The following is a 14,548-nucleotide window of genomic DNA, read 5'->3' on the forward strand; positions in this document are numbered from 1 at the left end:
TCCCACTGCTCTGTGCTGCAGCGCCTGTCCCAGCTATGTAATCAGAGGGGCATGGGCTGTGGCCGGGACAGGTGGCTCAGCAGGGTCTAGGGTCGGTGAGCATGGAGGGGCTGAGTGGACAGGCCTCCATCTCCCGGCCCCATTAGCTTTTGTCCATCTGACATTTTGGGCTTCCACATGGGCCGTGCGTGAAGGAAAGAATCCTCAGCTAAACAATAACTGAAAACCCCGCTGCAGGTGGTCACCGAGGGTCCTGCCAGCACTGAGACTCTGTACTGGGGATCCCCCCTCCTCTGAGCTGGCTAAGGAGGGCCCACAGAGCCCTGCCATCTCCCTGACACCCAGGGCTCCCACAGGAAGCCTCACCCTGGGGCTGAGACCCCGAGGGGAGTGGGCTGGGGAGAGGCCACACTCACACAGTCCACCACCATCCTGCCCAGTTCCTTGGCCCCAAACACCGTCTTGGCCAGTTCCCAGGGGTTGCTGGGTCGGAAGACGTCCACACAGGTCACAGGCACCTGAGGGGACCTCCCTGTCCCCAAGGAGACGACAACGGACAACTTCTTCACCTTGCTGTCCTGACCCTGTGGGAGCAGGACCGGTCAGAGCGGGGCTTCCCCGTGGTGGACCTTTCCACGGACGGGGACACCCGGGGTAGAGGATGCGGGACAGAACTCTGATGGCAGAAGCACAGCTTCTCCTTTGCTTCGGAACAAGTTCTGCTGCCAATCTTCTGGGCGACCTTGGTGACCCACCTACCCAGGCTCCTCATCCACCAAGACAGGTGACATCTGAGGACCCTTCCCCATCTCACAGTCTCTCAGCGATTCCCTCTCCCTGCCCTTCTTCATCTGGCCTCTAGAGGGCACTCGTCTCTCTGCAGCTTGGGGCTGCCTCAGGGGCTTGGTGCTGACCGCAGTGACAACCACAGCCAGTAGAGATATAGGACACTCACGGTCAGGCACTGTCCTAAACCCTTTGCAGGTAAGAGCCCGTGGAAGCCTCACAACAGTCCCCAGGCAGGTTCTATCAGCAGCCCCAGGCAGTGGCTGAAGTGAAGCATGGGCAGAGCCAGGCCCCACACTGCCTCTCCTAACATGTGTGGGCCTTGCCTGCCTTTGCACTAAGCTCCTTGGGCTCAGGGCCGCTTCTTTTCCTCCGGATCACTGACTCTGTACTGTCTCCTCCCCAAAGGCCTTGGGATGGGCTTCCTTCCTCCGTGAGCCCTTTCTGAGCCCCCAGGCCTCTGGGGGCGGGGGATGCTCCTGGGCCCTGCACCAATCTCTGTCACAAGCATTTGAAACACTTGGATGGCGTGTGCTTGTTTAGGGACTGTCTTCCCTAAATGTGAGCACCCCAAGGGCAAGCGTGTGTCTCCAGGCCAGGCAGTGTGGCTAGGCCTGTGACTAGCAGGGACTGGTCTGCATGCTGTCCTCCCCACAAACAGCAGATGCTGTTAACTGGTCATTAACAACCTTCACCGCCTGGTCCGGACTGCACCTCAGAATCCCTCTTAGCACAGTTGCTTTGGGCAGACACCAAGCAGGCTCAAGAGTGAGATAAAATTGCTGCCAAGGGCACAGACGAATGATCACATGAATAAAAGACATTTGCTCTCCCAGGAGTCAGTCCGTAGTAAGATTTGCAGAAACAAACTGCCATGGGTGGTCACATCCAGCTCCCCCAACCTACAGCGGCTCTCACCTTGCGGATCAAGTCCTGGTTGTACTCATGGATCTCGGTCATGGCGTCCAGCGTGGGGTTGTTGGCCAGCAGCCCGCCATCCAGGAAGCGCCCATTGGGCCGGAAGTAGGTGGGGGCTGCCCCACTGCTCCGGGCTGCCCGCCACACCAGCTGCTCTGGGGGTGGGGGAGGAGGGGGTTCAGTGGCACAAGAGATGTTGCATTTCAGATCTCAGGGGGTGTGTGTGTGTGTTGCATGTCAAATCTCAGGGTGTGTGTGTGTGTGTGTGTGTGTGTGTGTGTGTGTGTGTGTGTGTGTACACATGATGCTGTGTGAAGATGGAGAGGCTGGGGACGCTTCAGAAACAGGACGGACAGGCCATGCTTGGCGGAAGGTGGGGTGCAGTTCGCCTGAAGCCTGATGGCTCCCCGGCTCTGTCTGCCCTCAGCTGATACACTCAGGAGGGCAAACCAGGGCAATGGGCGGGATGGTGGTGGGCTGGGGGTGCCTGGCAGCCAGGCTGCGTCTCCCACCCACCACCTTGCAGCCTCTCGGGCCAATCACTTCCCACAGATGCATCAAACATGGTTTTCACCTGAGGGATGCGTTGGAGGCTTGAGGTTAACGTTCTGGCTGAATCGAGGCTCCCGAACACACTCTGGAGCCTCGTAATTCCGGAAGAGATGGAGTTCAGCTGGCTGCCGGTCGGACAGCGTCCCTGTGAGCATCACCCTGGAGAAACAAGGAGCAGGACGCTGAAGCCACCGACCCACCCATCCTTGACAATCCACCCTTGGCAATCCTTATCCAAACTGCCCATGCACTAATCCTGAAACCCAGTGTTTCAAATTCTGGGAACCCATCCTAAGATGCTCGCACACATGTGGGAGATGGGCACACACTAGGCTATTAATGACCTTAAAGCAAATGACTGCAAACAACTAAATGTCCATCAGCAGAAGGGTTGGATACACTGAGGTTCAGTGGGTCTGTGTTGCTGGAGAACGGCTGTCAACACTAAGATTTATGTTTAAGTGGAAAAAGCAAGGTTCAGGACGGTGTGTGTATGTGTGTGCGTGTGTGCTAAATGGCTTCAGTTGTGTCCAACTCTGTGACCCCATGGACTGCAGCCCGCCAGGCTCCTCTGTCCCTGGAATTCTCCAGGTAGGAATACTGGAGTGGGTTGCCATGTCCTCCTCCAGGGGACCTTCCCGACCCAGGGATCAAACCCACGTCTCCTGCACTGGCACGCGGGTTCTTTACAACTAGCACCACCTGTGAAGCCCACATGTAATATGCCGCTACTTGTTTAAAAACAAACCCCAAAAGACCCCATGTACCTATTTGCTCCCTTTCCACCTCTAGAGGGTCAGACAGCAACTCTGGAAGGACCCATGTAACAGTGAGCTGCCTCTGGGGCACGGGACTGCTTGGGGGCTGCAAATCCCAGACTGGAGTCAGGGGAGAATTTTCAGAGTGTCATCTCTGATACTTCATCAGTGTTCCACCATGCGAGTCTCCAATCTATTAAAGAAGACTCCTGACTGTCTCAAGAGACAGACATTCTTAAATACTGAGGGGAGTGTAGACTGAACAACCCCACTGGAAACTAGTATGTATTCAGACCTTTACAAATGTCCTGGCTCTTTGATTTGGGAATTCCATTCTGGAAAATTTGGCCTAAAAGAATAATCTTAGTTACAATGAAAGCTTTTTGTTTAAGGCTATTCATGCAGAGTAATTTATTACAGTGAAAAATGAGCGGCCTACATGGAAAGAATAGGAGGGAGTGTCTAAACAATGGAATGTTTTGCAGCCATTTCAAATGGCTACCAAGGAGTTCAGTCTAACACCAAAATGTATTTGTTACATTGAAAAATATAAAGAAAAGGGAACAAAAAAACTCTGCATAGGAAAATAAGATTAGTTTTCCACTTTGAAGAATCTTGTGGAAAGGTTATTCGAACATTTCTCCCACTGAACAAAAAACTAATGTTGGAAAAAATTTAAAAAAAATTAAATCTTAAAAGCATAGAAGATCTGACAAGGTAGAAAGGTAAGACCAGGATAAACTAAGGATAAGCAAAAACCCAGAGAGGTAAAAGGAGCACAAACCCAGCTTTGACCTGAAGGCAGACACCAAACTGTCAATGTGAACTTCAACTGAACTGCTGATGGTCTCACTGGGCCAGATGGACAGAAGTCAAAATCCAGGGTTCACCAAAGGTTAGGGATCTAATGGACGACCCTCCCCACGTTAGATTGTAACCCCAAAGGACTACCCACCTGGATAAGGGTAAACCACAAATAAACCTGCCTCCTTCCCACTCCTGGAAGCTGTGAGTAAAGTTGCCTGGCATTGAACAAAGGAAGGAGAAGAAAAATCCCTGAAAATGTATAACCACAAACTAATTCTCCTGCAGGTCTGTAGACTAAATTCACACCACCTGGGGGAGGGGGGAGTTCCAAAACCTTCATGCCAAAGATTCAGTTACAGTCGCCCTAGATGGTACTGTACATGGGTACCTGGAAGATACCACATAAGAGAGAAGATACCCTCATTCTAAGCTCCATAGAATCTGCATATATTATATCTCAACATTAAGGAATACCACACAGTTTCAAAAATGATGAAGGGGGAATATCATGAAATAAAACACCATGGATGAGAATAAGCATAAACCAACACAGACATCAAAACTACTTACATAGACAGCAGTTATTTGAATCCTGAGACAAAGATTATAAATCAGCTATGCTTATAACGTTGAAAGACATCAAAGTCAAGCTTGATAATATTTTCAGAGAACAGAAAACTATAAGTAATGACCTATAAGATTTGAAGATAAACCAAAGAGTACTTCTAGAAATTTAAATAAATAAATACTTGAATTATTTAAATGGAAAATCAGGTAATGTTAAAGAGAGAATTAGTGAATTGGAAAATAGGTAAGAAGAAATTAACCAGAATCCAACACAGATAAAATGAAAGAATATATAGAAGAAGTTAAAAGACATGAAAGACAGAAAAGCTCTAACATGTTTAATTGGAGTTCCAGAAGGAGAGGCAAGAGAAATTTAGGCAGAGGCAAGGTTGAGCAGATAATGACTCAGGCTTCCAGAACTGAGGAAAGACAGCAATCCAAAGATTCAAGAAGGCCAAGAAATCCAATGCAGGATAAATTAGAAGGAATTCATATCTAGATACAGCATAGTACAACTGTAGAGCACCAAAAACAAATAAACACATAAATAATAGCACCCAAAGGAAAAAGACTACTTACTTTCAAAGGAGTAAGAGTTAAACTGAAATTGACTTTACCAGTGCAACAATGGATGCTGAAAGATATAGAATGCTCTCTTTCATGTTCTTCAAGAAAACCACCAGCCTAGAATTCTATACTCAACAAGAATAAGAGAGAAAGGAAAGAATGTTCAACTGATGAGGGTGAAATAAAATTAGTTTTAAATGATGAGGATGAAAAACACCTATTTTCAAACAACTCTGCTAGTGGAGAATTCACTGCCAGCAGACCATCTCTATGGGAAAAACAAAAGAATGTACTTTAGGCAGAAGGAAGGTGGTTGCAGGAAAGACTGCAAAGCAAAGATGTGATACACATATATACACACAGATATGCACACTCATACACATACACACATACATACCCAACAGTGTGCTGAAGCCAGGTCATACTGGCTTGTGAGAACCTATTGCTATATCTCATGGGCTGGTTGTTAAAATGTTGGTAGCCTGAAATCAGCCATAGTGGGAGTATTTTCACCATGGGAATTGGCAAACAGTACAATCCAGGGTTTTTCCCCTGCTTAGAGATCGAGTTTACCAGTGCACCACTGCTGCTGCTGCTGCTAAGTCGTTTCAGTCGTGTCCGACTCTGTGCGACCCCATAGACGGCAGCCCACCAGGCTCCCCCGTCCCTGGGATTCTCCAGGCAAGAACACTGGAGTGGGTTGCCATTTCCTTCTCCAATGCATGGAAGTGAAAAGGGAAAGTGAAGTCACTCAGTTGTGTCTGACTCTTAGCGACCCCATGGACTGCAGCCTACCAGGCTCCTCCGTCCATGGGATTTTCCAGGCAAGAGTACTGGAGTGGGGAGTGTACCACTAGATAAATATAAATAAACATCAACTTCAAAAAACAGTATCTTGTGAAATTTTTTTTAAAAAGATAGATTTACAATACAGAAAAGTCATTATAAATAAGATAGGGGAAAGAAAATAGAATTAAACATTTAAAAATCCTTGATTATCTGAGGGTATGGGTAATGGTATCAATTAAATTTAGACTTTATACTACACACTAAAAAAAAAAACCAGAAATGAGTGCATAAATTTCAAACTATTGAGACTGGGGTGCAGTGTAATGATTTACTATTCAGTAAATCCAAAAGAAGGCAAGAAACACAGAACAAAATAGGATGGCATATGTCATCCCCAAAATATGAGTAATTATGTCAATATAAGGAAAACAACAGAATGGGAAAGACTAGAGATCTCTTCAAGAAAATCAGAGATACCAAAGGAACATTTCATGCAAAGACGGGCTCGATAAAGGACAGAAATGGTATGGACCTAACAGAAGCAGAAGATATTAAGAAGAGATGGCAAGAATACACAGAAGAACTGTACAAAAAAGATCTTCATGACCCAGATAATCACGATGGTGTGATCACTGACCTACAGCCAGACATCCTGGAATGTGAAGTCAAGTGGGCCTTAGAAAGCATCACTACGAATAAAGCTAGTGGAGGTGATACAATTCCAGTTGAGTTATTCCAAATCCTAAAAGATGATGCTGTGAAAGTGCTGCACTCAATATGCCAGCAAATTTGGAAAACTCAGCAGTGGCCACAGGACTGGAAAAGGTCAGTTTTCATTCCAATCCCAAAGAAAGGCAATGCCAAAGAATGTTCAAACTACCGCACAATTGCACTCATCTCACACGCTAGTAAAGTAATGCTCAAAATTCTCCAAGCCAGGCTTCAGCAATATGTGAACCGTGAACTTCCTGATGTTCAAGCTGGTTTTAGAAAAGGCAGAGGAACCAGAGATCAAATTGCCAACATCTGCTGGATCATGGAAAAAGCAAGAGAGTTCCAGAAAAACATCTATTTCTGCTTTATTGACTATGCCAAAGCCTTTGACTGTGTGGATCACAATAAACTGTGGAAACTTCTGAAAGAGATGGGAATACCAGACCACCTGACCTGCCTCTTGAGAAATTTGTATGCAGGTCAGGAAGCAACAGTTAGAACTGGACATGGAACAACAGACTGGTTAAAGCTGTATATTGTCACCCTGTTTATTTAACTTATATGCAGAGTACATCATGAGAAATGCTGAACTGGAAGAAACACAAGCTGGAATCAAGATTGCTGGGAGAAATATCAATAACCTCAGATATGCAGATGACACCACCCTTATGGCAGAAAGTGAAGGGGAACTCAAAAGCCTCTTGATGAAAGTGAAAGTGGAGAATGAAAAAGTTGGCTTAAGGCTCAACATTCAGAAAACAAAGATCATGGCATCTGGTCCCATCACTTCATGGCAAATAGATGGGGAAACTGTGGAAACAGTGTCAGACTTTATTCTTCTGGGCTCCAAAATCACTGCAGATGGTGACTTAGGCCATGAAATTAAAAGACACTTGCTCCTTGGAAGGAAAGTTATGACCAACCTAGATAGCATATTCAAAAGCAGAGACATTACTTTGCCAACAAAGGTTCGTCTAGTCAAGGCTATGGTTTTTCCTGTGGTCATGTATGGATGTGAGAGTTAGACTGTGAAGAAGGCTGAGTGCCGAAGAATTGATGCTTTTGAACTGTGGTGTTGGAGAAGACTCTTGAGAGTCCCTTGGACTGCAAGGAGATCCAACCAGTCCATTCTGAAGGAGATCAGCCTGGTATTTCTTTGGAAGGAATGATACTAAAGCTGAAACTCCAGTACTTTGGCCACCTCATGCGAAGAGTTGACTCATTGGAAAAGACTCTGACACTGGGAGGGATTGGGGGCAGGAGGAGAAGGGGACGACAGAGGATGAGATGGCTGGATGGCATCACTGACTCGATGGATGTGAGTCTCAGTGAACTCCGGGAGTTGGTGATGGACAGGGAGGCTGGTGTGCTGCGATTCATGGGGTCACAAAGAGTCGGACACGACTGAGCGACAGATCTAATCTGATCTGATGTCAATATAAATGGATCAACCATATAAACTATTAGATTAACTATATGAAGGTTCTGATAGTCAAACCAAACAGCTAAATCAGACAACTAATTAGATAACTTAAATATATTACTATTCAATAAAATCTATAAATAGACAATGCATAGATAAGATAAAGAACAAATCGAACTATATAGGCTACTTGCAAGAAAGACATCTAAAACGTAAGGACCAAGAAGGTTGAATTAAAGCATACCATACCAGACATACCATGCAAATATAACCATGAAACCTAGTATAACTAACATCAGGCAAAATAAACTTTAAGGCAAAAAGCATTCTTAGAGATAAAGAAAGCTACTTCAATCACCAGAAAGATTCATAGAATTTTAAATTTATATGCACTTAATCACACAGTATCAAAATATTAATGTAAAAGTTGACAGAAAAATCAAAAGACAAATTCCCAGACTGGAAGATATTATCTTTCTTAGTAACTGACAGAAGAAATGGACAGAAACATTAATACAGAAACAGAAGATCTAAAACTTTTAAATAAATGTTCCTAGCCAGCATGGGAGAAAGCAATGGCACCCTACTCCAGTACTCTTGCCTGGAAAATCCCATGGATGGAGGAGCCTGGTAGGCTGCAGTCCATGGGGTCGCTAAGAGTCAGACATGACTGAATGACTTCACTTTCACTTTTCACTTTCATGCATTGGAGAAGGAAATGGCAATGCCTTGTCTCCAGGCAAGACACTGGAGAATCCTAGGGACAGGGAAGCCTGGTGGGCTGCCATCTATTGGGTCACACAGAGTCGGACACGACTGAAGTGAATTAGCAGCAGCAGCAGCCAGCGTGACTTAATCAACATGTACAGATACTGGCATTCAACAAATGAAGAATCCATATTCTTTTAAATTATTCATGGGACATCTATAGAAGCTGAATGTAGAAGGCCATGAATCAAGTGGCCTTCTAAAAAGGACCACTTGATTCGTGGCCAAAAGGACCAAATTAAAGAGAGCAGGCCTCTGAGTACAAAGCAATTAATAATAAAAAGATAACTTGAAATTCCTAAGTTTAGAAACTGAGAAATGCCATTTATTAATAATAATCACAATGGTTAAAGAATAATAGTAAAAACTAGAAAATATTTTGAACTGAATAATCATATTCTAAATGCACTTATGGGATATAATTAAGGAAGGAAAATATTTATTTCTTTTTTTGGTTTTTGGCTGTGCAGCACAGCGTATGGGATCTTAGTTCCCCAACCAGGGATTGAACCCACGCCCCCTGCAGTGGAAGTGTACAGCCCTAACCACTGGATCACCAGGGAATTCTATGGAGGAAAATGTTTAGATTTACAAACACACACACATATAATATGCATACTTATACAGTACAAGAGAAAAAAAGGCCAAAGAATCAATGAGTAAGACACTTATTTCAAGAAGTTAAAAAAACCCCAAAACAACCAAATAAACTTTAAAAAGTACAAGAAGGAATAAATATATGTACAGAAATTAATGAAACAGAAAATGTATATATAATAGAGAACCAATAAATAGCCCAAAGTTACTTTTTTGAAATACTAATCCAATTAAAAAGCTGGTAGTAGCAAGACTGAAAAGATGAAAAACAGAGGTGTAAACCATCAGGAATGAAGAGGGCCATGAAAACATGCTGCAGGCAGTAAAGACAATCAGAGAATTTTTAGACAACGCTATGCCAACAAATTTGAAGATGTATATGAAATGAACATATTCCTAGAAAAATGTAACTTAACTAAAACTAACTCAAAAAGACATTTGGAAACCCTAAATAGTCTTATAAACAGTAAAAAAATTGATTCCACCATTAAAAATTTTCCTACCAACCGAACTCCAGTACTAGATGATTTCACAGGTAAGTTCTACCAAATATTCAAGGAAGAAATAACTCACTATTATATGAACTCTTCTGGAAAACAGAAAAAAAAAAAAAGAGAAAGAGAGAGAGACAGAGAGAGATACTCCCTTGAAATCAAAACCCTGCAACCTAAAAACGGGAATAAACAGGTCGATCTTACTCATGAACATGGATACGAAAATCCTAACGAAATACGAGCATAGAGACACTTCCCTGGCGGTCCAGTGGCCAAGGCTCTGCTTGCTCTCCCAGTGCAGGGGGCCCAGGTTTGAGCCCAGGTCAGGGAATTAGATCCCACATGTCGCAACTAGGAATTCCCATGCCGTAACTAAAAAAAAGATCCTGTGTGCCACAAGTAAGACCCAGCGCAGCCAAATAAATAAATAAACATTATATATATGCTGTTTAAAAGTTAGCGTATTTGAGTGATTTGAGCCCGCAAGAATCCTCTCTGCAAAAGGCACCAGGAAGTGAAAGCAGAGATAGATATGGTTACGACTGAGCGACTTTCACACACACCCCCCCCAGGTGCACAGCAGCATTATTCACAGTAGCTAATAGATGGAAATGAACCAGATGCCCATCAAAAGATGAATGGATCAAGAAAATGTGGTCTATAAATGCAACAAAATATTATTCAGTCTTTAAAAACAAGGAAAATCTGTCACATGCTGAAATATGTATGAACCTTGAGGATATTATGCTAAGTGAAATAAGCCAGTTTTAAAAAGGCAGACACTGTATGGTCCCACTTACATGACGCACTTAGAGGAGTCAACTCATGCAGACGGAAAGTAGAATGGTAGATGACGGGGGCTGGGGAAGGGGAGGAATGGGGAGCTGCTCTTTAATGGGTACAGTTTCAGTTTTACAAGAAGAAAGAGTTCAGGAGAGTAGCTGCAGGACAATGTGAATATGCTTATCACTACTGAATTGAAAAGTAGTTAAAGGTGGAGAAGGAAATGGCAACCCACTGCAGTATTCTTGTCTGGAAAAGTCCATGGACAGAGAAGCCTGACGGCTGCAGTCCATGGAGTTACATGACAGCATGTGTGCATGAGGGTGGAGGGTGATGGGTTGGTAGTAATAAACTGGTGGAACTAAAAAAGAGAAAAAAAGTGGTTAAAGGGAAAAAATGTTTAAGAGTTAATTTTATGTTATATGTATCTCGCCACAATTAAAATTTAAAAAATAAACAAATGGTATTTCTAAATGCAAGTCACAATTAGAAAATGAAATGTTTAAAAATGCGTAATTTACAGTAGCATAAAATATATGCAGGTACCTAAGAAGAACACATGCGTAAGATCGCTATAGATAAAATTTTAAAACTGTACTAAGAAACTAAAAACAAATGGAATGTTTTCCTATATTCTTTAATTGGAAGACTCAGTGTTTTAATGTGTCAATTCTCCCCTAAATAAGTTTACAACAAATCATTGTACCTAAAATAAGCGACAGGATCCCACTGTATAGCACAGGGAACTATGTTCAATGTCCTGAAATAAACCATAATGGAAGAGTGTGTGTGGGTGGGCGTGTGTAGCTGAGTCACTTTGCTGAATACCAGAAACTAATGGAACACTGTAAAGCAGGTTTAGCAGCAGTCACGGTGTAGCCTTTCAGTCCTGACTCTCTGCGACCCCGTGGACTGTAGCCCGCCAGGCTTCTCTGTCCGAGGGATTCTCCGGGCAAGAATACTGGAATGGGCTGCCATTCCCTTCTCCAGGGGATCTCCCCGACCCAGGGATTGAACCTGGATCTCCCACATTGCAGGCAGATTCTTTACCATCTGAGCCACCAGGGAAGCCCCAAATATACTTCAGTAAAAGAGTAATCATACAGACTCAATGTAATCACAATAAAAATCCCAACAGGATTTGCTTTTCTGTAGAATTTGACAGTCTGATTCCACTGATACAGTTTCTGTGGAAGTGCAAACAGCAACAAGTAACTGTACGCTACACAGCACCCCTACGCGAGAGGTGCTGCTCTTATAAATGTAATGCTTTTACTTTTCATGAAAGCCCTGGGAAGCAGGTAGTATATCATTCCCATTTCTGAGAAAAGGAAACATCAGGGTCCATGCTCTTAACCACTTCTCTAAAGAGCCTCCAAGAATAGCCCCGAAGAAGGACACGGTGGGAAGCCCTGCTATGAACTTGCTGTACAATTAGGACTCCGTGGTCAAAAACAGACCCAAGAAGGATCAAGGCCTGCAATATGGAGGGAAAGACAGACTTTTCACCAGTGAGGCTGGGGGAAACTGTTTGTTCATGTGGAAAACAAGAAATTGGATCTCTCCTGATATAAAAATCAATTCCAGGTTGCTAAAAGACCTAAGTTAATAAAAGACTTTGATTGATAAAAGGCAGAACGAGGGAGCTTCACAACTAGACCCAGGAGACAAACTTCCTGCTTCCAGTTAGAAAGGGTTATTGAATGGATAGGAAAAGCACAAGTCATAAAAAGTAAAATATTTATAAATTCTACTGCATTAAGAACATCTGTTGATCAACAAAACACTGTAAGGAGAGTGAAAAGACAAGCCTAGAATGGGAGATTCCAAATCCATGTATCCATCAAAGGCCTAGGTTTCAAAATATAAAAAAGATAATTAGGAAGCCTCACAACCCCCAAATCACCCAACTCAACTGTGCCAAAAATGAGTAAAACACTTGAACAGGAACTTTACAAAAGAAGAAATCCAGATGGCCTTTAAACATATGAGAAGGTGTTCAACATCACTAATCAGAAAAATGAAAATTCAAACCAACAGAGACAGCACCTTATAGCCCTCCCCCAGTTTATAAAGATATAAATGTTACAAAGATAAATTGCTTTGACAATCATCATTGTTAGCAAGAATGCAGAGCACCATGCGTGCATGCTAAGTCACTTCAGTTCGCGACCCTATGGAGTAGCCCACCAGGCTCCTCTGTCCATGGTATTCTCCAGACAAGAATACTGGAGTAGGTTATCATGCCCTCCTCCAGGGGATCTTCCCAACCCAGAATTTTGAACCCAAGTCTCTTAGGTCTCCTGCATCGGCAAGCAGGTTCTTTACCAGTGGCACCACCTGGCAAGCCCATGTAGAGCACCAGGAACTCTCAAACATGCCTAAGGGGAGTGGAAACAGTAACCAACACTTTGAAAAACCACGGGGCAGAATCAAAGGGTTGAGACCATGCCTCCTCCAAGACTTGGCAGCTCTACTCCTAGGCATGTGTCCCACAGGGTCAGAAAACGAGGCCCAAAATGTCCACTGAAGACTCAAGAGGTCCAAACAGGAAAGAACCCAAGGGCCCATCAAAGGTGTTTGGAGAAATAAACCATGGGGGTGTAGTCACATGAGCAATGAGAATGAATGAAGCACAGCGCTTCACCCAACAGCAGGCACCAGGCTGACCAATGTGGCACTGAGGAAAGGAAGGATAAAACACAAAATGATTCCATTCAAACCCAGAGACAGGCAGGACTGAACCATGCTGGAGGCTGCATTCAGGTGCCGGAACTAGATAGAAAATCTGGGAAATCCAGTTCACACCAGTCAAGATAGCGGTTACCCTCGTGGGCGGTGGGGAGAAGGAGCTGTGATGGGGGCAGGGCACACATTTTGGCCTTGGCTGGTGGTCATACATGGGTGTCTGCTTTAGATTTATTCACAGAACTTTTTAATGTACTTTTCTAAATGTTCTATTTCACCATAAAACAGAAAAAAAATGTCTAGGATAAAATATACAGAAAACATTTTTCAAAACATTATCTTTCAGTTAATAAATCATGGATGATATATTTCCTCTTCTTTTTACTTTCATATCTTCCAAACTTTCTTAAAAGACTATGCATTATTTTTAAATGGGGGGAAAAAAAAAGCTTTATTATGAAAAGAAATCCTCCTAACCCTCCAGAGCTTGCTCACACCTCACTTCCTCCAGGAAGCCCTCCCTGACCACTTTGTCCACAGTCCCTTCTCCCCTTCTTGGTCCCACAGAGACTCAGTCGCTGAACACTTTTCAGGGGCCTGCTCTGGGGCAGGGATTGTGCTAAATGCTGGGGTTACAGAAAAACAAGACAGTCACATTCCTGCTTCAGGGAGCTCACAGTCTGGCAGGCAAACGTGGCATGAGGCAGAAAATCAAGTAATTCCAGGATGGAAAAATAAATACTACAAAGAAGTGGAGGTACTGAAGGTTCTTCTGGAACCTCTTAAGCACATGGTACTTCGCATGGTTGCCATTTTTTTAGGTCAGTTATCTCCCAATCAGATCATAAGCCTTCCCACCTGATGGCTGCATCACCACATCTCACACACACACACACACACACACACACACACACGCAGAGCCATGCTCAGCAAGTATGTGTGTGATGGACGAGAATCAACCGGCTCTGACCCGGGGATGTGCTGTGTGGATGGAAAAGCATCAGACATGGGCGGAAGGTGTTTTGCACCTGTGTTCCCCAGCACCCCCCCACCCCTCCCTGCTCAGCTTTAATCAGACCAGGGCAGGGAGCCTTCTGCCCCAGGAAGGGCCAAAAGGGGTGCATGGCTGGCACCAAAGCTGCCCACGTCCCACCCGGGAGGCTTACTTGGGCTTCTTGACGTCCGTCATCTTGGTGTGCTCTCCAAACTCCCGCTTCAGGAACTCCTCCAGGGGCCCCGACTCGTAGGGCCGAGAGCCCCGGAAAACCTCATCCTTCATGCGAAAGTACACACCACGCATGTAGGCCATGGACTTGCCTGGGAACGAGGAGGGCGGA

General features: G+C 44.3%; 1 protein-coding gene across 7 annotated transcripts in view; it reads right to left on the minus strand.

The window, feature by feature from the left end:
* Window positions 1-14,548, minus strand: part of PLA2G6 (phospholipase A2 group VI) — a 58,835-nt gene that overhangs the window by 1,113 nt on the left and 43,174 nt on the right. For 5 of the 7 annotated variants that reach the window (XM_019961792.2, XM_019961791.2, XM_070790386.1 and 2 more), the window contains 4 exons: window positions 14,378-14,528; window positions 2,279-2,415; window positions 1,705-1,859; window positions 417-584 (listed from right to left, as the gene is read on the minus strand). In XM_019961792.2, the coding sequence (XP_019817351.1) occupies window positions 417-584; window positions 1,705-1,859; window positions 2,279-2,415; window positions 14,378-14,528 (611 nt within the window). Of the gene's footprint in view, window positions 1-416; window positions 585-1,704; window positions 1,860-2,278; window positions 2,416-14,377; window positions 14,529-14,548 lie in introns of those variants that run through there. The other 2 variants (XM_070790388.1, XM_070790387.1) reach the window with 2 other exon arrangements.

The sequence above is a fragment of the Bos indicus genome, chromosome 5 (genome assembly GCF_029378745.1).
Source record: "Bos indicus isolate NIAB-ARS_2022 breed Sahiwal x Tharparkar chromosome 5, NIAB-ARS_B.indTharparkar_mat_pri_1.0, whole genome shotgun sequence".
NCBI classification, from domain to species: Eukaryota; Metazoa; Chordata; class Mammalia; order Artiodactyla; family Bovidae; genus Bos; species Bos indicus.